This window comes from Zootermopsis nevadensis, unplaced genomic scaffold (assembly GCF_977971745.1).
Source record: "Zootermopsis nevadensis isolate Lab colony 2312 unplaced genomic scaffold, Znev_1.0 Znev_ptg000049l, whole genome shotgun sequence".
Lineage (NCBI taxonomy): Eukaryota > Metazoa > Arthropoda > Insecta > Blattodea > Termopsidae > Zootermopsis > Zootermopsis nevadensis.
In genome coordinates, this window is record NW_028259181.1 from 176691 (window position 1) to 198482 (window position 21792).

General features: G+C 37.5%; 1 protein-coding gene and 1 long non-coding RNA gene across 3 annotated transcripts; one reads left to right on the top strand and one right to left on the bottom strand.

Annotated features, from left to right (window-relative positions):
- Window positions 1–831: 831 nt before the first annotated feature.
- On the bottom strand, window positions 832–2852 carry LOC147871547 (uncharacterized). The gene is made up of 2 exons (XR_015538699.1): window positions 2716–2852; window positions 832–1994 (listed from the first exon to the last, which is right to left on the bottom strand). It is a non-coding gene; the product is annotated as an uncharacterized LOC147871547 (long non-coding RNA).
- Window positions 2853–2914: 62 nt separating this feature from the next.
- LOC147871548 (NADPH:adrenodoxin oxidoreductase, mitochondrial-like) lies at window positions 2915–21004 on the top strand. Of its 2 annotated transcripts, none has more exons than XM_087360824.1 (7): window positions 2915–3055; window positions 3663–3791; window positions 9822–10033; window positions 17563–17688; window positions 17948–18078; window positions 19046–19162; window positions 20846–21004. In XM_087360824.1, the coding sequence occupies exons 2-4, from the start codon at window positions 3763–3765 to the stop codon at window positions 17592–17594; spliced, it is 273 nt and encodes a 90-aa protein (XP_087216950.1). In that variant the 5' UTR covers window positions 2915–3055; window positions 3663–3762; the 3' UTR covers window positions 17595–17688; window positions 17948–18078; window positions 19046–19162; window positions 20846–21004. The 2 variants fall into 2 exon arrangements, with proteins under 2 accessions (XP_087216950.1, XP_087216951.1); XM_087360825.1 differs by having other exon boundaries at window positions 2915–3019.
- Window positions 21005–21792: the final 788 nt, after the last annotated feature.

Consider the following 21792-nt stretch of genomic DNA (forward strand, 5'->3'; position numbering starts at 1 on the left):
TCTGCAAAAAGTCTGCTGGGAAACAGGAGTGGTACAGTGGGTGATCTTACTTGCATGTGCTCTCTGCATATTTCTGCTTTCGTGCAGTATATTGTGTTTCATGTGTGGACACATATTTTATTAAAGGGTATAGCATAACCACTTATGTCCACCTCACTCCCAGCAGACTTCTCATGGTGCACTAGCAGTATTGTCTTCTTGAATTTAAATTAGCTCCAGATTTGATACATTTCAGAACGTTTTATTTCCTGAGTTGGAAAATGCATTAGTTCAAGAAGGTTGATAAGTGGTTTCTGAAAGATTGATTGACCATAAAGCTCAGAACCATTGCTCCCTAGATCTTTGAATCTCACTTCTGGTGTATTTTTGTATATGACTGCAATGTCAGTCAGAACCATTGCATCAGTAGAACACACAAGAAAGCTTTCAAAAAGTTTGGGACACAATCTTTGGATACTGTTGGAATTATCTACCAAGGTCATATTGAGCATCTGAGAAGGGGCTAATTCATACTGATACTAATTTAACTTCTGTGGGTGTATTTCTTTAAGATTTGAGGTTCTCTTGGCAGTGAAGATGTTGACTGTATTGGTTTTGATGCTGTGTGGTCTTCTAGGTGGTTGTGACACCTTGTGGTCTTGCTGACCACAGTTGATGTGTATTATTTTGTTCATAATTTGGTTTTAAATTTGTATATTTTGCTTGTAAGAGAACTCTGCATGGTCACTGGATTGTCATTGGTAAGTAACCAAAACGTGGTCACTAAATTTACATTTATTTAAACTGACCATCTGGAAATAATAGAGTAATGTTAAGGTGAAACGCCAAGTGTCCAAAGTTAACTTGTGTAATATGTAGAAAACTTCTTTTTCAAAACAGGTAGCACATACAGTAAAATAGCATTTGCATTTCTCAACACTTACATTTCTACTTCTATAGAAGAATTATAGATTAATGTTGTTGACAGTAAGGTATTGTTAAACACATCAGGTGTTGCAGTAATCCTTGAAGCTACATTTCTGAAATGTCAGAAGGTATCAACTTCCTTTACAGGAAACTCAAAATACTCAGCTGACAAAAACTTAAACTTGTTGCTTCCTTGACAAGTTGAAATGCCTTGATTTTATGGAACCTGAAAGTTAATTGCAGTGTTGATTTAAAATTTTCTGTTGAATGCTGTTGTCTTCCGGTGAGTGGAATGTGGTCAACACCTTCACACTCTTTTTTCAAATCCATTTTAATATTATCCTCCCATATAGGTCTTTTCAGTAGCAAGCATTTGGCATAAACCCACACTGAAACCAGTTATTTTCATTGAGGCTTTTATTGAAGAATGAATGGAAGAATGGTGTGTAGAAGTGAAAGTTTTTTTTAACAGAGTGTTGAAGCAGATTAATTGAAAGTTTAATGGTGTAATACATTGTCATTTGGTTTTAAGCCTTGCAGTTGACGTGGATGCATTCTGGCTCTGGGACTGGTATAACATGTGTTCAGTCTAATAGTTAGTATTGAACCAACGTTTGTGGGTAAGCTCACTTTCCTGTTTCCTGATGGTCATTTTCATTTATATCCCAACTATTTTCGGTTAGCGTGCTTGCAATGAAAGTTAAAAAAATGATCCTGTTAACTTCGCCATGTTTGTCCGACCATTCGTTTGTCAGCGTGTAACAACTAGAGAAACACTGTACGGATTTTAATGGTCATTTGATTTTGGTCTCTGGAGCAATAAGGGTTAGCATTGAATTGTTTTGAAGGAAAATTACTTAAAATATTTATGGTGTAAATATTGAATTCTCAGCAGACTCAAAGTATTGACTGACATGCAGCTTTTGGTATCAGATAGAGTGTTTTTTTTTTATTCACATTATCAAACATCTAGGTCTAGTGGTATCTTGAATGAGGTTTCTTGCCGCCTTTGCATGCGAATGCTACGGCTGGCCCATTCCAACAGTCGTCTGTATTCATGCCATCTGTCTCATTCGGTTCTGTAGAACCTGTGAATTTGAAACTGCATCGTTACGTAACCAGAGAACAATTAAGAGCAGCTTGAGTATTTATGTGGCGTCAGAGGATGATAATTTATGAGTGGGAAGGGGTTTCAAAGTAGTTCATCGCTCATCCCTGGCCTACTACGTACATGTACTAATATACAACGTAGGAAAATAGATGTTTCGCTACATTAGTCGTACTATATTCTTTAATTAAGCGGATAGATAATGATTTTAATTTTTATATGCTGCTTTGTTAGACTATTAAATAAAAATCCGTTTTAAGAACTACTTATATTTTCTCGTTATTTTTGACGCTCATATTCAATTAACACCACGAACATCGAATTAAAGGTTATTTGCACATTATCTATTTCGCATTTGGCTTCTTCTGCGCAGACAGAAGCTTCTAGCTGCTCGGAGACTAAATTCTCAGCGCCTGGCCCCACGCTCTTCGTTGCATTGTACCCGTGAATACCATGCCACTACTAGGCCGCACTGCCGTCAGACGCATGCGCGAATTGTAAATATATATATATATATATTCGAATTTTGAGCAATTTTTTCGCACCCTTGCACAGCGTATCAGCAGCTGGAATTTTGTGCACAATCATTACTAGATGGGCTCTGTAGATGAGCAAAATTTCAGGTTAGGTTTCGACATGACCAACCGGACTACGCCCTTGTCAGATACACAGTACACACTCTTACCACCTTCGATACTAACCTGGCACATTTGTCGCAAGAGTTATTCAGTAATGTCCGGTGTGAGAAATGTGGTCCAACTCAGCCCTAAAACTAGGTGTGACATATATTAGTTTTATTAGTAGAATTTGTGCTTCGCACGGTCTTCTGGGTTGTAACGCCTTGCAGTCCTAACGCTACACCCCAGAACTGTAATAGTCTTACGTTGGTAACGCCATCAGATGGAATGGCGGCGTTTGCTTAGTGGGAAGAGGCGGGAAGCAGCAGTTTCTCAAGAAGAATTGTAATGGTGGGAAGGCTAAAGTCATTACACTCAAGAGTCTGTTGTAAGGATAATTTTATATTCTACTGTCTTAATCACAGTAAGCAAATTTTTATGTAAATTACAGCAGTGGTAGTGTAGTAATCTGTGTGTTTTGTGGAGTATTGGTTTTTGTTATTCGATAACTTTACACTGTTCACTTTCTATACACGTGATCGACATCAGGTTCAGTTGCTTTTGTCTTTACTGTATTGTATTTTCTCCTTTCGATGTTAAGAAATGAAGACAACTGTATATGTTAAAACTTTTCGAACTGGTTAAAAAGTTTATGCTAAAGGTTTCATTGAAAATGGTTTTGCAGAGATTGGTCGTTGCTGGTGTGTTTTTCATCTGTAAACAGAAAATTTTTACATTTATATGTGTATATGGTGTGTATTAGTAAGAGTGTTGCATTATCTGAGTTGTTTGTGTTGTGGTCCTTTGTTCCAGAATGATGTGAGGTATGACGCATCTGTCTATTTTATTAGCAAAATTTCTGAACAGTGTGGAAAAATGCTGCACACACAACATAGTAAACCGCCTTCACTCCTAATAAGATAAATGCATCATTGTACAATGACTTACCACAACTCAGGTAAGGTAATACTTGACTACTCCACATCATATGCACATATCACATTTACTAATTTAAACATTTTTGTTTACAGATCAAAAACACAATGGACTTGAAGATTGCTGTCTTCTGGGCTGTAGAGGCGTATAGTCTGGTAGAAGATTACCAATGTTTCAGAGGTCCTTGCTCCCTGCATGATCAGTATTCATCATCACTGTACTAAGTAAGTGGAAACGTTTTAAACTTATTATTCTATCATTAGTTTTTGACATCAGAAGGAGACAATATGATCACCAGTGCAATGACATATTTATTTATAGTTTATTCAGTGACGCAGGTTCTGTAGCTCATACCATGTAATGTTGAATGAGAGGATGACAATGAATAATGAATTGTAAATGAAGAAAACATTGACCTGGAATTAAGATAGATTTTTTGAAGTTATATGTTTGGAGCATAGTGCTATAAGAAAGCAAAACATGGTCAGTGGGAAAGCCAGAAAGAAGGATAGAAGCTTTTGAAATGTGGTGCTATAGAAGGGTGTTGAAAATTAAGTGGACTGTTAAAGTACGAAATGAGCAGGTTTTAAATAGGATAGGCGAAGGAAATGTTACTAGAAGAAGAGGTAGGATGGTGGGACACATTTTGAGACACCTAGGATTGGTTAATTTGGTAATGGAAGGAACAGTTGAAGGGGAGACAAAGATTGGAATATGTGACACAGATTTTTGAGGATGTGGGCTGTAAAAAAATATGTGGAAATGAAGAGGCTGGCACAAGATAGATGAAAATGGAGGACCTCATCAAAGCACTCGGAAGACTGATGACAAAGAGAGAGAAATGAAGGAAGCGGTCATGCATAATTTAAGGTAGTATCTCAGCATTTACCTTGAAGGACTGAGAAAAACTGCAAACACTTCAGTCAGGATAGGCAATCTCCAGGCTGCGATTTCAACCCAGGGCTTCCCACATACGAAGCAGGAGTCTAACTACTCAAAAATGACTTTTGGTAGCAATGACATAAAAGCAGGAATTTGAATGTAATGGTGGCCACAGACTGAAACATGTTGCTCTAGTGAATGGACAATGAGCTGAGAGTGCAAGTGACAAGCAAGAAAAACCAAGAATTAGCGTAGAGGGTTATGTAAGTTCCAACATTTTTACCACGGAGCTTATGTTACCTGAAAACAAATACTGAATAAGATGTTGCACCCCTTTGTTTTATGGAATAAATATAGGACAATTTTGCTAACAAACTGTGAAATGAGTTTGTATGCTGAGTAGCAATCCAGTATCATGCACTTCTGTTCTAAGCAGCGGTTAGATGGTTTGATAGTTCATATTCATTGTGTTCAAAACGGTTTGCAGTTACACACAGTGTTATTCTCTACCCACGTGAGAATGAAAGGCGGTAAAATCAGTGACAGTGACCCAGACTATGAGCACAGGCGTGTTTCTGACTTTTCTGATTCGGGTGGTGTTGTTGGTTTAAAAGAATTACAAGTACAGTAAAACCTCTCTAACTTGGACACTTGCGGTTCCACGATAATGTGTCCTACTTACAGAGGTGTCCAGGATAGAGGGAAAGGGGAAAATCAGCCTTTCAAATTGTGGTGTACTGACAATGTGGTAATTGTATAGTATTATGGAGCCCTTTCCAAAAGGGAAATTATTTATAAGAAAAATCAAAAGGGTAAATTAAATTTTTACAAATTTTGTTTTCAGTAAACTAAACTTGCATGGATAAACTCAACGGGAAGGGCACCAATACTTTAAGTTTACCGACAATGCAATCTATTTACTTACGTAATCTAACTACTGTAGGCTTGCTTGAATTAAGAATTAATGACAATAATAATAATCTTTTGAAACCCATTCTCATGGTTGCACATTATACCACAGCCTCAGTGAAATTTTAAATATTCAGAATGTATTTTGTTTAATTGTACTTATGGCAGTAGCTCAACATATGATGTCACTTATTCCTTGTAAAAAGGTCCGTCACAAAACACTGCTCTTTTGCTTTTATCTTGGAATTTGCCATCCTCTTTCTAATTTTTGCCGCAATCCGAATAAGGTTTCAACCATTCCTGGTTGATTATGAGCGAAAGCATACCTTTCCAATTTCTGTTAACACTGTTTAACTCAGTTGAAAGCACAGTACTGACAAAGTTAAAACTCAAGTGAGGTGTTTAACAAAAGAATAACTATTCACTTTCACTGCATTCCAATGATGTGTTCAATGTCTCACACCCTCAGGTAGAAGGCATTCATCAGTCAGAAATTCAAAACAACAAAATATTAACTGTAAACAGTTCCCATAAAAGCATTGAAACTAAGTGCATGCATGCACCTGTCCAACTTACAACAAAAGGGGTGACAAGTTCCAGGATAAAGGGGTGTCCAAGATATAGGATGTTGTGGACACGTAAAATTATAGGATATTCGCTGGTTCCAATTAAAAGTGTCCAATATAGAGGGGTGTCCAACCAGAGGGGTTTTACTGTATCTTCCACTGCTGATAACAGTTTGGTAGGAATTATGATACTCCTCTTGCTACTGTAAGCAAGCATACACTCTGTTCACACAGATGACAATTTTCAAGCCAGAAAATCTAATCCATTATTCATGCAAACATTTAAATCAGTGCTTATCAGAATTAGAGACATTCCTCAGAGTGTTTCCCAGTAGTTTATGCTCATATCACAGTGCACTATTGAAAGGTTGGACATCATGAAGGAGTCTACTGGAAAGAAGAAATTATTTTGGCAGATTTTAAATCGACCAGCGTGCTTGACACATTTCCTTATCCAGCTGTTAGAATCTGCATGAGAACAAGGAAACATGTTGCAGAGTTTCCAGAAATCTATAAAAGAGAACACTTTATGTTCTTGGTAAATGAATCAGGTACAGTGGCCATGAAATGGTAAGGTACTAAGGAAGTAATTGTTATAAGTAACTGCCACACAAGTGATTTAGAAATAGCAAAGTGCAAGTTGAGGGATGGCAGCAAAATACCTTGTCCAAAGGCAGTTTTGTTTAATAGTGATTATATGGGAGGTTTGGATGTAGGTGATCACATGACAGAAAATTTGCTAAATGGTGGAAGAAAGTATTTTACAGATTTCTCATGCTATCCGTTGTAAATGCATGAATGAGTTCTGTCTGGAGAGATAAGATGAGAAGGGAGACTACTCCTTTAGTTTCATGTTGTTGTGACTTAATTATTTGTAGATCCTGGAAGAAATGGAATGCCACTAAAAATGCATAAATCCAGTGGTTAGCCTTCAGAGGGCTGTGCAAAAATATGCAATGTTGGTGATCATCTCCCTTTATAAGGTAACGCCAGGAGATGCTTTGACTCCTCTCAGTTTAAGAAGCACGCACATTAATCTAGGCAAAGTTGAAAAGGTGATAACTACACATTTTAAATTAGTTACTGGCGTGTGTTTTTGTATAAAATTTAATTTAAATGAATAGTTAATTCTTGCAGTTAATATAGTTTAATTTGCACGATTTAATATTGTTCTGCTGTTGTTTGTATTAATGAGTCAACAGAATAATTAATACTCTACCTTAAAGTAAGGTGTCACAATTAAAATTTAGGCCTTTTTATTACTTGTTATAAAACCATTAGAATGAGATTTATTGGTAGTTCATTCATTGAAATCACCATTTTAAGATGCAATAAAGTAGTCTCAAATATCTTTGGAATAACAGAATGGAATGACTGATACATGTTCCTGTGTGGGTCTGGTCTGAACATATGAAGGAATGAAGTAGACCAGTAGAAGCTGCAGTGTTTCAAGTTTTAGTGCGAAAGTTAATTTGATTTTACTGCGACGGATTACAAGTCAATAAAAAAAATTCTTTTGGCCTGCACTTAACAAGTGTGTACATGGGATTTTGGTAATGCAAACATTTAAATGCTGCAATAATATACAGGGGCCTCCAGTAATTAGTGGGGATATAGGGACTCAGGTGTGCAAAGTCAAATAAGTAAATTATAAATTAATATATATACTGCTTTGACATTTGTTTATGAATAAACTTTGTAATATAATAAAAAAATCTCACCAGAAATTTAAGTATTAAATTAAAATTTCAATGGAAATTTGGACTTTGTAAATGAAATACTTTAATGGCAGTTATTAAAACAGAATATTAACACAAATTTAGGCATTGAACTCTGTCATGTCAGATACAGCATGAGCAGGAATTATCAATTTAACTTTCTAAACAGAAGTGGAATTTTTTGTGCTACTACAGGATATCTGGCAGACTGTATATAATAATTTTTTTTAGATTATGCAGATTATTATTTTACTTTATTTTCACACATATAATTGAATCTGTATTGGAGGAAAGCTTGCTGTACAGGCACTTGCATATCATACTAAATAGATATTGGTGTACAGCATTTGTTTTGTGTTATATGACATAGTTTGTGTCACAATAATTCATATTGGAGTTCTTAAAATAAATCCATAAAAGTCTTGTATTAAGAGAGATTACCTGTCTTGCAGAAGTCATCAGTAACATTTCTTGAAATGTTTGTTTTACTGTACAAGCACCTGGCAATTCATTGTGAATCAGATCGTTCAGTCAGAATAGTGACTGGCTACAGGCCAGACAATCGAAGTTCAATCCCCAACAGGGGCAGAGGATTTTCTCCTAGCCTCTGTGTACAGACTGGTTCCTGTTTAATGGGTAATGGGGTTCTTTTCTGTGGATTAAATGCTGCTGTGGAATGGTGCAGACCACTCACCCCTTCCAGTGTCAAGGTTGAGAATGAGTAGGAGCTATACCTCCTCTCCCCTAAGTGCCAACATTGGCTTGTAACCTGATTACTTTACATTTACCCACCATTTCATCATCATCCAATTCTAAAGGGTTCTGAGGGCAGTAGTTTACACTTAAAATTATTTGTAATCAGGACTTTTTCCATCATCTGTTTTTTAAAATTCGCGACGTTTCACATCTTCAGGTGAGAGGTACTTACTCTGTTGAGTCCCTTAGAAAGAGCTAGTCTCTGTCACTGGACAATTTAATTTGTGCAGTTATATGAACTTATCCGCCCAAGTATGGGTTCTGTCAGTGAAATATAATACTTAAAAGATAAAATAAAAATTATAAGAGCAGTTCTGAAACCACATAAAAATTGACATCAAAACAATGCAAAAAAGGTGTTGGCATCCAAGTCATCAAAGGACATTGAAACCCAAACACCATAAAACACCTGAGAATACACTACTGTCGTCCTCTGTACGGGAGGATATGAACCTACTACCGGCGTCCTATAAGCAGGAAAGAACCTGTCACTAGTGTCCTCCTTGAGAGATAAGAGACTACCGGGTAACTTAGGACAAGTGTTGCACACAGTTATCGGTATCTATTAAACCATATTACTGCTGATTTCCTTGTTGATCAACGGAATCCATATGGGCGAAATTTCCAGACTGGTCTGACTAATGGGGTTCACCAATCATGCCATGTGAGCTGATTCTTTGTACTTTCTATAAGTACCGTTTCTTTTGATTTGAAGAATGCTGCCGTTCCAACTTATCCGATGGTCCTCCTCGTAAGCGTGCTCATCATCATGCTTTCCTTCATGACAAATTAATGAAAAATTCCTTCCAAACAGTTTCATCACTTTATTTTCCTCCCATTGTCTCATACTTTATCAAACATGTTTTAATGCCAAAAGAGTAATGGTAAGGTGTTTACAACAGTTTGGTTGTTACTATATCTGGGATCAAACTGAATTTATTGTCTGCATCACTGTCTTGCATGTATAAGGAAAACAAATTCATATAGTACATAATCCAAACACTTACTGACCCAGGAGGTGAGTCAGCGAGCTACAAAGTACTGTTGCCAGGAAATAATTTTTATAGTATGGGCAGTATATGCTTTCTTAGCTGCCACCCTTTCCGACTCATCTGGTTCCCTTGCCTTTTACTTTTAATAGATATGGAATGCAGAGATTCACCCCGGCTACTGTACTAGGTTCAAATCTTGGCCCAGGGATTGACTTTCCTGGTTGAAGTTTCTTATGGTTTTCCACAGTGCTTGTGAACAAATACCAAGATAGTACCTTTCCAATTAATTATTTGCTAATCATCCTAATATTCAATGCTGTGTAATCTGACTTGTTAGAAGTATAATTTAATAAACCCTAAATAAATAATTTATTCTCTAATTGTTATTAATGAATGATGTTTTTATTACTCTGATCCTGAAATATGTTAAGTGGGGTTGCTTGTGCAGATGCGCCACACACAGTGGGGAACATAAAGCTGGTGGTGTCCGCAGTTAGAGGGGCTGTTCCAACAGCCATCACAGAGACCGTTGAATGTGAAATGGTCTTACATAGTATCAGGCATCGCAGCACACAAGCTGACTCAGCTGTACCATTTGACATGAGTAGAGGATGTGTACCCAACATTTCTGGAGTTCAAACTGGTAAGTACACATTACAAATTACACCAATCTCTGGTCCATCTGGGAACATAACGTAACATTCATGCATGGTAGTTTATAACTAATGAACTACTGCAGAAAGTAATCCTTGAGCTTTATAACGTACCATTTGTATTATGATGAAATTAGTTTCACCACCTTGTCGAAGGCAATCTGCCGGGTGAGGAGGCTTGCGTGCTCAAATGACCCTTAGTGCTATGCCGGCCTGAGCTTCGGCTCATGGTAGGGTCACCCAAGCCGGACAGGTCTAAGGAGATGCGCTAGACTAAGAGTGATACCCTGGTCCTCCAGGTTGGGGGTTGGGTGTAGGGCTAACAACCTTTCACCTTTAAAAAAATATGTGTTACGAAAAAATCAACCAAGCCTCGGATCAGGACGGACTCTTTGGCACGACCACAGCAATTGAAAAAGGACATGAGATTTGGTACCTGGAACATTAGGAGCCTCTATAGGGCTGGGGCACTGAAATCAGTGTGTAGGGAATTAGGGAATTATAAGTTAGACTTAGTGGCAGTGCAGGAAGTGCGATGGGAGGGGGAGGGCACGATCCCAGTGGACAATTTTACATTTTTCTATGGAAAGGGGAATGACAATCATCAGCTAGGGACGGGTTTTTTTGTTCATAGCAGAATTAGGGCAGCAGTTAAGAGAGTAGAATTTGTTAGTGACAGGTTGTCTTACGTAATTTTGGAAGGACGTTGGTGCGACATCATTGTCCTTAATGTTCATGCCCCAACTGAAGACAAAAGCGATGATATCAAGGATAGCTTTTATGAAGAATTGGAATCAGTATTTGATACATTTGGCAAGTATCACATGAAAATTCTGCTAGGAGATTTCAATGCAAAAATTGGGAGGGAGGATGTCTTCAAACCCACAATAGGCAGCGAGAGTCTCCATGCACTTAGTAATGATAATGGCGTCAGAGCAGTGACCTTTGCTACGTCAAAAGATTTAATTGTAAAAAGTACAAAATTTCCACACCGTGATGTTCATAAATACACTTGGACTTCCCCAGATGGCAGAACACACAATCAAATAGATCATGTTTTAGTAGATAAGAGAAGGCAGACAAATGTAATTGATGTGAGATCATTCAGAGGAGCAGATTGCGACACTGATCATTATCTGGTGGTAGCAAAAGTGAGGGAGCGGCTTTCAGTAAGTAGACGAACTAAACAAAATTTTGACACAGAAAGATTTGATTTGAAAAAATTAAGTGAGGGAGAGGCAAAGGAACAATATCAAGTTGAAATTTCGAATAGGTTTCAAATTTTAGAGACAAATGAGGATAATGAAAGTGTGGACATCAACAGGGAGTGGGAAAATGTCAGAAACTGCATCAAAATTTCAGCAAAAGAGAAACTAGGATACTACAGGAGAAAGCAAAATAAACCGTGGTTTGATGAAGAATGTTCAAAATTAATAGATCGAAGGAAGCAAACAAAATTTCAATGGTTGCAGAACCCAAACAAAACAAATGCGGATAATCTATGTAACGTGAGACGTGAGGCTAATAGAACCTTTAGGACTAAGAAAAGGGAATACCTGAAGGGCAAAATTGCTGAACTTGAGACAAATAATAAGGAAAAAAACATCAGAGACCTGTACAGAGGCATTAATAACTTTAAGAAAGGATATCAACCCCAGACCAATTTGGTAAAGGATGATAGTGGCAATTTGCTTGCAGATCCAATAAAAATTGTGAATAGGTGGAAAAATTTCTTTAGCGAGCTCTTAAATGTTCATAATACTGGTGATATTAGACAGATTAAAATGCATACAGCTGAACTGTTGGTGCCAGAACCTAGCTTAGATGAAGTGGAACTAGCCATTGGGAAGTTGAAAAGTTATAAATCTCCAGGAATTGATCAGATTCCGGCCGAATTAATTAAAGCAGGTGGCAAAGGGTTGCATATGAGGATCCATAAGCTTATTCAGTTAATTTGGGATAAGGAAGAGATGCCACATCAATGGAAGGAATCCATAATTATTCCTATTTATAAGAAGGGGGACAAGACTGAGTGTGGTAATTACCGAGGAATATCGCTGCTATCAACCTCATACAAAATTCTATCCAACATTCTTTTGGCAAGATTAACCCCATATGCGAATGAAACTATTGGGGATCATCAGTGTGGGTTCAGACGAAACAGATCAACGATTGATCAGATCTTTTGCATTCGTCAGATACTAGAGAAAAAATGGGAGTTCGGTGGGACTGTACATCAGTTATTTATAGATTTCAAAAAAGCCTATGACTCTGTGAAGAGAGAAGTGCTATATAATATTCTTATTGAATTTGGTATACCAAAGAAGCTAGTGGGTCTAATAAAAATGTGCTTAAATGAAACCTGCAGCAAAATTCGAGTAGGTAAATATGTATCTGAGACATTCCTCATCAAGAACGGTCTAAAACAAGGAGATGCTTTGTCTCCCTTGCTCTTTAACTTTGCGCTAGAATACGCCATCAGGAAGGTCCAAGGTAGGCAGGAGGGTTTGCAATTGAATGGGACACATCAGCTATTGGCATATGCTGATGATGTTAATTTATTGGGGGACGATATAAATACAATAAAGAGGAACGCAGAAGTTTTACTAGAGGCTGGTAGACAAGTGGGGCTGGAAGTAAATTCAGAAAAAACTAAGTACATGTTAGTATCTCGTCATCAGAAGACAGGCGGGCAAAATTATCTTAGGGTGGCTAATAAATCCTTTGAAAGGGTTACAAAGTTCAAATATTTGGGAACAACAATAACAAATCAAAATGATACTTGTGAGGAAGTTAGGAGGAGACTAAATTCCGGAAATGCTTGCTACTTCTCAGTCCAAAATATTTTGTCTTCCCGTCTGATTTCTAAGAACCTGAAAATTAAAGTATACAAAACAATAATATTGCCTGTTGTTTTGTATGGGTGCGAAACATGGTCTCTCACTCAGAGGGAGGAACACAGATTGCAGGTGTTTGAGAATCGGGTGTTGAGGAGGATATTTGGGCCTAAGAGGGAAGACGATGGGGCGTGGAGAAAACTGCACAATGACGAGCTTAAAAATCTGTACTGCTCCCCCAGTATTGTGAGGGTGATTAAGTCGAGAAGAGTGAGATGGGCGGGACATGTAGCGCGCATGGATGGGACAAGAGGTGTGCACCGGGTACTGGTTGGGAAACCTGAAGGGAAGAGACCGCTGGGGAGACCTAGACGTAGATGGGAGGATAATCTCAGGCGGGATCTATGGGAGATAGGAGTTGAAGGAAACTGGATTTTGTTGGCCCAGGACAGGGTCCGGTGGAGGGCTTTGGTTAATTCGGTGATGAACCTTCGGGTTCGGTAAGCCATCTAGTTAGTTAGTTAGTTAGTTCTATGTCTATATTAGCAACTGACACTTTGGTACCAAAATGAAAGGACTCATTATTACAAATTCCAAAGGCTACCATTGGACATGATTTTGAACGAATTCAAACAACCTCAAATTTTTAGTACTGCTTACCTGATATCCAGTTTAACATCCTACCTTCCAGTTCTTCATCAAACAAGTTATCGTTTTCCATCACATATCCCATCCTAACTTATTCTTCCTCCTATGATGTGTCTGCTTGCTTTATGGGTCATTATACAAAACCTCCTCCCGAGGCTTTGCTTTGTGTTGAAACCAGTTTCAATCCACTACTGGTTTGCTGGACCTATCGCAGCTTCGCGAGAACACCATTTGCCATCCTTCTGGGCTTTCATATCTACATTAGATGTGTCAGGGACTAATTCCCCACTTTGCATCACCCCAGTTGGCACTTCCCTACTTGTTGAAAATAAAACTGTAATGGGTCAACAGTAAACAGACAATTTTGTTGTAACCATTTTATAAACATAATTTATGTTGGGATTCAACATATTCAAAAGTAATTAATATAAAATTTGTAGGAGAAAGTAGTTAATTTGGTGATGTACCTTAAGGTCTCCTAAGCCATGCACTTGGAAGTAATTTAGACAGCCAAATAGACTGTATTTTAAGTTCACAACAGTTGATTTTATAACCAACTGTTTTTGAGAAAATTATTAATATGATAATTCTGGTTATGTACAGAAAATTATATGGTGATTGATCCAAAAAAATATTTAGTTTGACGTCAGCTTCATGCACATTGGGGTACTAATTCTGACGAAAATTAAAATCGCTCAGAAGTTTTAGAAAAACCTCAAATACGAAATCATTGAAATTTTGCAAAGTATAGTCAGCTTTTGGAGAACAAACGTGAACAGGTGGATGGTCACAAACTGAGCATTTTATACATTGTGCAAGGAATGCATATAAAAGTGATGTGCAACCTTTACAGATTTGACAGAATTTAGTTATTGTAAGGATTGTATGAATGTCAGATATGTGGTAATTGTGACAATGTGGCAAGTTGCATCTCCACAAAATTTTGTACCTGTGAAGGAGTATAATATTTGTTGATTTTTTATCATTCTGAAGAAACGAGTTTGAAGCCCTTTTTTCAAGTGGCATGTATCAATCATGGTCAAACATGGTCTCTCACTCAGAGGGAGGAACACAGATTGCAGGTGTTTGAGAATCGGGTGTTGAGGAGGATATTTGGGCCTAAGAGGGAAGACGATGGGGCGTGGAGAAAACTGCACAATGACGAGCTTAAAAATCTGTACTGCTCCCCCAGTATTGTGAGGGTGATTAAGTCGAGAAGAGTGAGATGGGCGGGACATGTAGCGCGCATGGATGGGACAAGAGGTGTGCACCGGGTACTGGTTGGGAAACCTGAAGGGAAGAGACCGCTGGGGAGACCTAGACGTAGATGGGAGGATAATCTCAGGCGGGATCTATGGGAGATAGGAGTTGAAGGAAACTGGATTTTGTTGGCCCAGGACAGGGTCCGGTGGAGGGCTTTGGTTAATTCGGTGATGAACCTTCGGGTTCGGTAAGCCATCTAGTTAGTTAGTTATGTATCAATCTTCTACAAGTTTCAATTACAGGCATCTTCAGTAAATCTGGTGATTCAGAAAGACACTGTCATCATGTGGTGATTCTTTGGTCATGACTGTAACATATGTCTTATGGTGACAACCCATGAACATAACACCCTTTCCTTTATTGCGTACTTATTACATTATAATTTATGCATTGATGAATGTATTGAATGGAAGAGTATGAGTTCTTCCAGGATCATGTTTCTTTCTGTTTGTTACTCATTTTTCTGCGATATTATTGGATATTTTTATATAGGATTATAAAGTGTAAACATTGCACAGAGTTGGGAAATAAGGACACAGTTGCGAACTCATTGCATGCAAGTTGGACCTGCCATTTGATTCAACTGTGACAGACTGGCTAAACTATACTTAAAGGAAAATGGATTAAGGCAAAAGTGCAGGGCTTTCCTTGATTTCAACAGTCAAAAGTGTACATTGTGAGAAGCCAGCCTATCAGAGATGTTCTCTGAGGGGTGAAGCCTCATAAGTAGAAGGGACTGACTGAAATCTTCCAGTGAGTTGTGAGGAATTTTAAATCAAATCAGAAACTGAGAAGGGTGTTTTAGAAGCTGTGGTCATCCAAGATTTTTAAACATACACATGTTTGGATACCAGTTATTAAACAGAACAGGTGTCTCTTCATAAATCAATCAAATTTATGACTATAAAAGAATTTTGGAACCAACTTTAAGAAATTATATTATATGAATAGTTCATAAATAAACTGAGGCGAGCAGTTTAAAATTTGGGTTAATTTGAGGTGTTTGAGGTTGCAGTACATTAAGCATTGTGAACATTTATTTGTATTTGACAAATTATGACTGAGTGTGTTGTATGAATTATAGTTCTGATAGTTAACAGGCAAGTGTATCCAGTTTTAAGAGGCATTCTGTTTATAATAGAAAAGGGACAAGTCATGAAGATATCTTACTCCTCATCAAAACCACATTCAACCCTGATTTAGCACATACATCATTGACATTAACTAACCTATTCCTGTAATATTAAAGGTAGGAAGACTGTATACAAGGTTGCATATCATTTATATGAGGTTGAAATTGGCATCAACAACCAAGGAAATATGAGTCCAATTGTTTTTTATTCGTAAGAAAATAGTAAAGAAAAGTACTTCTGTATATTGAACAACTAAAATACTCCATAGGGCACAATCATTGAGAAGCTGGTAATAGGCTCGGCTAGTCAAGGTATTATCTTCTATTTATGGAAATGATTGTCAAGTTTGCTTTAGCTCACAGCCAGTCCCTACCCTGCACCAGATCAGTCCAATGCAGGTTTTAATTCCCTAAAATATGTTTTAATATTGGCCTATACTACCACTGTGCCAAGATCGAAAAGGCCTCAAAAGCTTTATAACCAATTTTTTGTGAGCACTTATTATGTCCCCCATGCATTCTATGTGACCCACCAACCTTAACCTGGATTACATCATCCTGATAATACTGGAAGGGAACGAACTGTGGAGATTTTCATTAAAAAAACCCTGAATCTGACAGACCACATTTCACTCCCATACCAAGCAGCAGTTAAGATTGTGTTGTTTCATATTTTAATCTTTGTATCTTTAGATGGAAAAATGAGTTTATGGGGTAGGACTGTCTGAAAAGATACACGAGCACGTACGTCATATCAACATCTTCAGTTTGTGATATACAGCCAGGTTCACCAACTTCCAGTTTGTTGCACCTCTTTTGTTAGCTGAGCGTCACTCGTTTGTGAAGGCTTACAATGCATGAAATTAGTAGATTGAAGATCGTTTTTAAGAATTATTTCACGATTCGTTTACAATGTACACTTCTGAAAAAATAAGAAGTAATCTATTGAGTACAGAAAGTAAATTAATTTAAGGCAGATATTTTAAATATGTACATTTGGCTCTCTTTGGTTGGCACGATGCTCTTTGTTCCTAGTAGCTGCAAAGTTACTTCCGTAAATACTGTGACTTTGGTAGCGTGGCGTTGGAGAATAGTTATGTCGTAATAAAATATGGATTTTGTTTGGTGTCGATGATTTTCAGGGTAATAGATTGTGGCAGCTGTTATACAGATTACTGTGGCTATGTGTAATTATTGTCTTGGCTTCTATTTTATGAACGCTTAACAATGTCGGTTGAGAATTGGGTAAATATGAATTGTGTGTGTGCAATCACGTGCTGCATAAAATTAATTCTCCATGTCTTGTGGAGTAGAAGATTCCAGAGTGTTGCAGTGTGCATTATGTTAAACAATATGAAACGTGTTATTATGAAGGGTTATTTCTGCTGTTAAACATTGAGTCACGGATTAAAATATAAAGATGCACACAATATTCTTGAATAGAAGATACAGTGAAGACATGGAGACGAATAATACAGTTCTGCACTGGTGTCGACATGATGGAATTTAGTTACATTGGCATGCCTGAATCTCGTCATATTAATACAATATTGCTCATATGCATTATTCAGAGAACAACTATCTTCCTCGATTTTTGAGATAGTTAACACAATTTTATAATTAATTTTTTATTTTACAGCAGAACATGGGTATAATCAAAATGGAGAATGATGTTGATGTTGAAAGTGAAAGAGATCCCATTGGCATGGTATCTGATGAGGTTCATGTACAATCAGCACTTTCAATAAAAAAAGATGAAACTGAGGTAAGCCTTCCTTTCAGATGAGATTTTTTTCTGTCCATTTATACACATGCCTGAGTGTTTTTTTTAGTGTATGAGTTGTTGTTATCTGTGAAACAGGTATAAACAAAGAACATTACTGTACGTTTATAACCTAACTCTGATTTGCTCCTGTAGTGCTCCAGGCCTGTAAGAATAATAGCAAATTGCACTCTGAATTGGGTAGTGTGAATATATTCATTATCTTAATTTATAATACAAAGTAACAAAGACACTCTTTCAGGCTTGTTTCAGTGGTTGAACCATTTTAAAGATGGAAACAAAAGGGTGGTTGGCAACACTCGAAGCGGGAAAGTTCAATCCTTGCGGCAAAGGAAACAGTCTATCATCATCATCCTAAAGTACATCCTATGGGTAGGATATCAAATAGTTTATATGACAGATGACAGCACATATAGTTCATATGGCAACTGGTAGATGGCAGTGTGATCTTTTAATCTGAAAGATGTGATGGACAGCCCTTGGCCACAAAGTGTTCTTTGCGCCATTTCTCTATCAAATTCACGTATTATTCCGATATTATTGAATTTATGTGATAAATGTTTTGCGTTCTGTCCAGTTTTTCAGATAATGAATTTTGATGTAACTTGCTTTCATAAATATCATTATTTAAAAAATATAATAAGTTGTAAGGAACAATAATTTAAAAAATAAACGGCTTCAAGGATATTTAATAATATTCTTTTTGTGAACAATGATTATGTGGCATTGGAATTGAATTAATTATAATCTGACTTTTTTTCTGTGTTCTTAACATGCTCACACAGCTAAGCCATTTTTAACAAAATTCTAACATTTTGAAGTATTACATTTGAGAAGTGATTGGCAGTCGATCAGTGATTCAAGGACTTTCGAAAGGTACCTGCATACACTATCTAGTTACAGGATGTGAAACTGTGTTCTCAGTTTTCTGAGAAAGGCGCTTTTTGTCTTATCAGGGCATATTTCTATCATCGCTGTATGATCCTGGTCAAAGAGCAGCATGCCTTTAGAAGTCAAAACATAACGCTTTCAGAACACACTTTGAGCATGTAGTTTTATTCTGTCACTGCATGCAGTTACCTTAATGGAATTCATTGAAATTTGTAGGTCATTTGTCATTCATGTCTGTAGAACATGAAGTACTACTGAAAATTGACTTGAGAGGTAAACCAGCAGCCAAGTACCTGGGAGTGAATGTGTTAAACATCTGACATAAAAATTATAGAATTTTGTGATGAGAATGCTGTATGTAGTCTGAGCCTGTCTCATAATTGACTCATACCATAACATTGAATGTTGCCAATCCTTTGTTTAAATGTCTGTTGGTATGCTTCCACAGCAATAAGACAAGCATTTCTTGCCACGACAGAGGCACAACGACGTGAGAAGCTGCCAGTGCTATCCTGTGAACACTGTCCAAAGGTGTGGTACCACAAGCTCTGTGCCGAAGCAGAAGGTGAGTGTGTAATGAGATAATGTTCGTAATATATATCGTAAAATCTTTTACTTGAAACAAAAATGTCGACTGCCTCATGTGAGGGTTATTTTTATGAGTCCAGTGTCTGTTCCTTTATCGATCAATGACGTACTGTCAGCAATGTTTGTACTGAACAGATTGTTTTCAAACTAGGTATGAACATCATTACATTGAATGTCGCTCCAGACATATTTCTTATATTCCTGTCTCTTCAGTGGTTCCAGACTTGCAGACATAGCAGTTGTTTCCTAGAAGGACCAGTTACTAGTACAGTTCTATCTTTTTCTATTTTAATTTAGGCAAGGACACGAAACCTCTTTGAGACTGAGTGCCATAAATTCTAAAAATGTACAATAAAAGCTTGTCATGTGATCACACCATGTGCCCCCCCCAGTAACATTTTTTAATAACATATATTATTATTTTGTACACATAGTACATTATAAGTAGCAATAAAAATTAGAAACTGTAACAATAGTACAAACAACTTTATTTATAAATTTAAAAATTTCCAGAATAACATATTTCTCACTGTCAGTGAGATTTTTGTTGCTGGATTTTAAATAATTTTAATTCAAGTCATGCTGTTGTGTGGTGACTTAATCAGTGACACTAAAATCTGTTGCTACACGTGGTATCACACTCTCTAAGTCTACTAATGATATTATATAACATTTGTCTCCTTTTTAATTTGCAAAATATATTTTTTTTGTCTTCAGACAGTGCAGAACTTCTTCCATGAGCCCAGGCATTTAATATAAGCCTGCATTTAAATTCCCAATAGTGAATGTGATAAGACAGCATACATTGTCTCTTTCTTGATTAGCTTTGTGTATCTTAAGGTGCACCAATTGACATCAATAGTAAAACGTAAAGGTAAAGTTTGTCCCACTATACGCCATGTAGGCGTTTGGGGTGAGTGGAGGTATAGCTCCTCTCTTCCTTGACCTCGGCACTAGATGGGGGTGAGTGGTCAGCATCACGCCCCGGCCGGCTTTACCCCCGGGAAAGGACCCCGGTACCCATTGTAGAGGAGGCTGGGTGGGCCCCAGAGGCTAGAGGAAAAATCCACTGCCCCCGTCGGAGATCGAACCCCGGTCGTAGCTAGTCACTATACTGACTGAGCTATCCCGGCTCATTGACATCAATAGTACTGCCTTTAATATTATCTTGGAGTAGAAAAGAGAATTGTCCTCTCTACATCTTATTTAGTGTCCTGTAAAATACAGAGTATCCCAAAAATATGTATGCACATTATAATATGGATTATTAGCCTTGTTATTGATCTTTGTGTGTTATGTTTATGAGGGGAGTCTAGTGTGGTCTACACTTAACAGATGATACCATGATTCATATACACAAATGGTGGAGGGTTGATTGAGTTTCAAGCAATGAAAATTCATTGATTGTCTGTATATATCTTTTTGGGACAGCCTGTATCATGAACTGATGTAAGCAATACTCCTGAAGTATCTGCAGTTTTCTTTGCTGGATCAAAGATATTTTGAATTCTTCCTAGATCATCAGACCTAAAGTAGTCATAAAAATTCTTTACAGTTGATTTACTTTGTCTTCGCCATATTACGCTTGTATCTAACACATGCACACTTTATTTTAGTGAGCGCACAACTTCTGAGAAACAATTTGTTGATTCTCTTTCAGGTTTGAATGACAAGCGCACACAAGCCGCCATCTTCCGTCGCCTGGATTTGTTACCAGAAGAAGAGCAGTCTGTGATATTAACTAAATTCCGAGGAGTAGAGACCTCAAGTCTCCGTGAGCAGAATGAGTTTCTCATGATGCTGCTAAGAGCACACTATGAAGGAAAGCAAGCTCGCCACACTCAGCGAGTTCCTTAATCAGTACCTGGGAGGGAGTACCATCTTCATGAAGGCCAAACGTTCCCTCAGCTGTTGAAGCGCAAGGGCTCACGAGATGATTTTGGACCAGTTGTGAAGGAATTGAGTCTGCCAATGAATGCTGCACTGTGTAAGGTAAAATAGCATGTTACTGGATCAGTACCTGAAACTTAAAATTCTGCCGTATTGCTTCTTTCAAGTACTTCAAAATAATTTTGCTCATGTTTCGTCATGCTGCCACTATCGTAGTCTCTTCTTATGATGGGGTGAGACTTTGTCTCTGTGGAACTGTGGCTGCTAATGGGCCCATTCTCCATCCCCCAGATGATACATGAGTGAATATGGAACTTGATTAAAGTGAAGGACTTAGACAGAAACTTGTCTCAGTGCCACTTTGTGCACCACAAATTCCACACGGACTGCCCTGACATAACCCAAGGCATCCAAGGTGAGATGCTGTTGCAATAAAAAACTACAGTTAGAAATGAGAGCTGCACTCTGTGTTGAGAACAAACTGACGTCCCATTTTACAAATGTTAATGAATGAAATTCTATTTTTACGCAATTAAAAATCAGTATCACTTTTTCAGTTTGTGTAATGATTTTTTATTACACAGAAGCACATGACAAGAAGTAACATACAACATAATTTCCACCCCTGATCACCATTACTCCCACCTTGCATGTAGCCAAGTTCCTCCTTTGTGCTTTGTTCTGTGTTATTGAGAGTCTTATCTCACATTATCTTAT

What these genes read in the sequence shown, in the direction of transcription:
- LOC147871548 (XM_087360824.1), top strand. Translation starts at nt 3,763, where the DNA reads ATGATCAGTATTCATCATCACTGTACTAA. An exon ending in ATTCATCATCACTGTACTAA is followed by an intron (nt 3,792 to 9,821) that starts GTAAGTGGAAAC and finishes AAATATGTTAAG; the next exon opens with TGGGGTTGCTTGTGCAGATG. An exon ending in CATTTCTGGAGTTCAAACTG is followed by an intron (nt 10,034 to 17,562) that starts GTAAGTACACAT and finishes TTTATTTTACAG; the next exon opens with CAGAACATGGGTATAATCAA.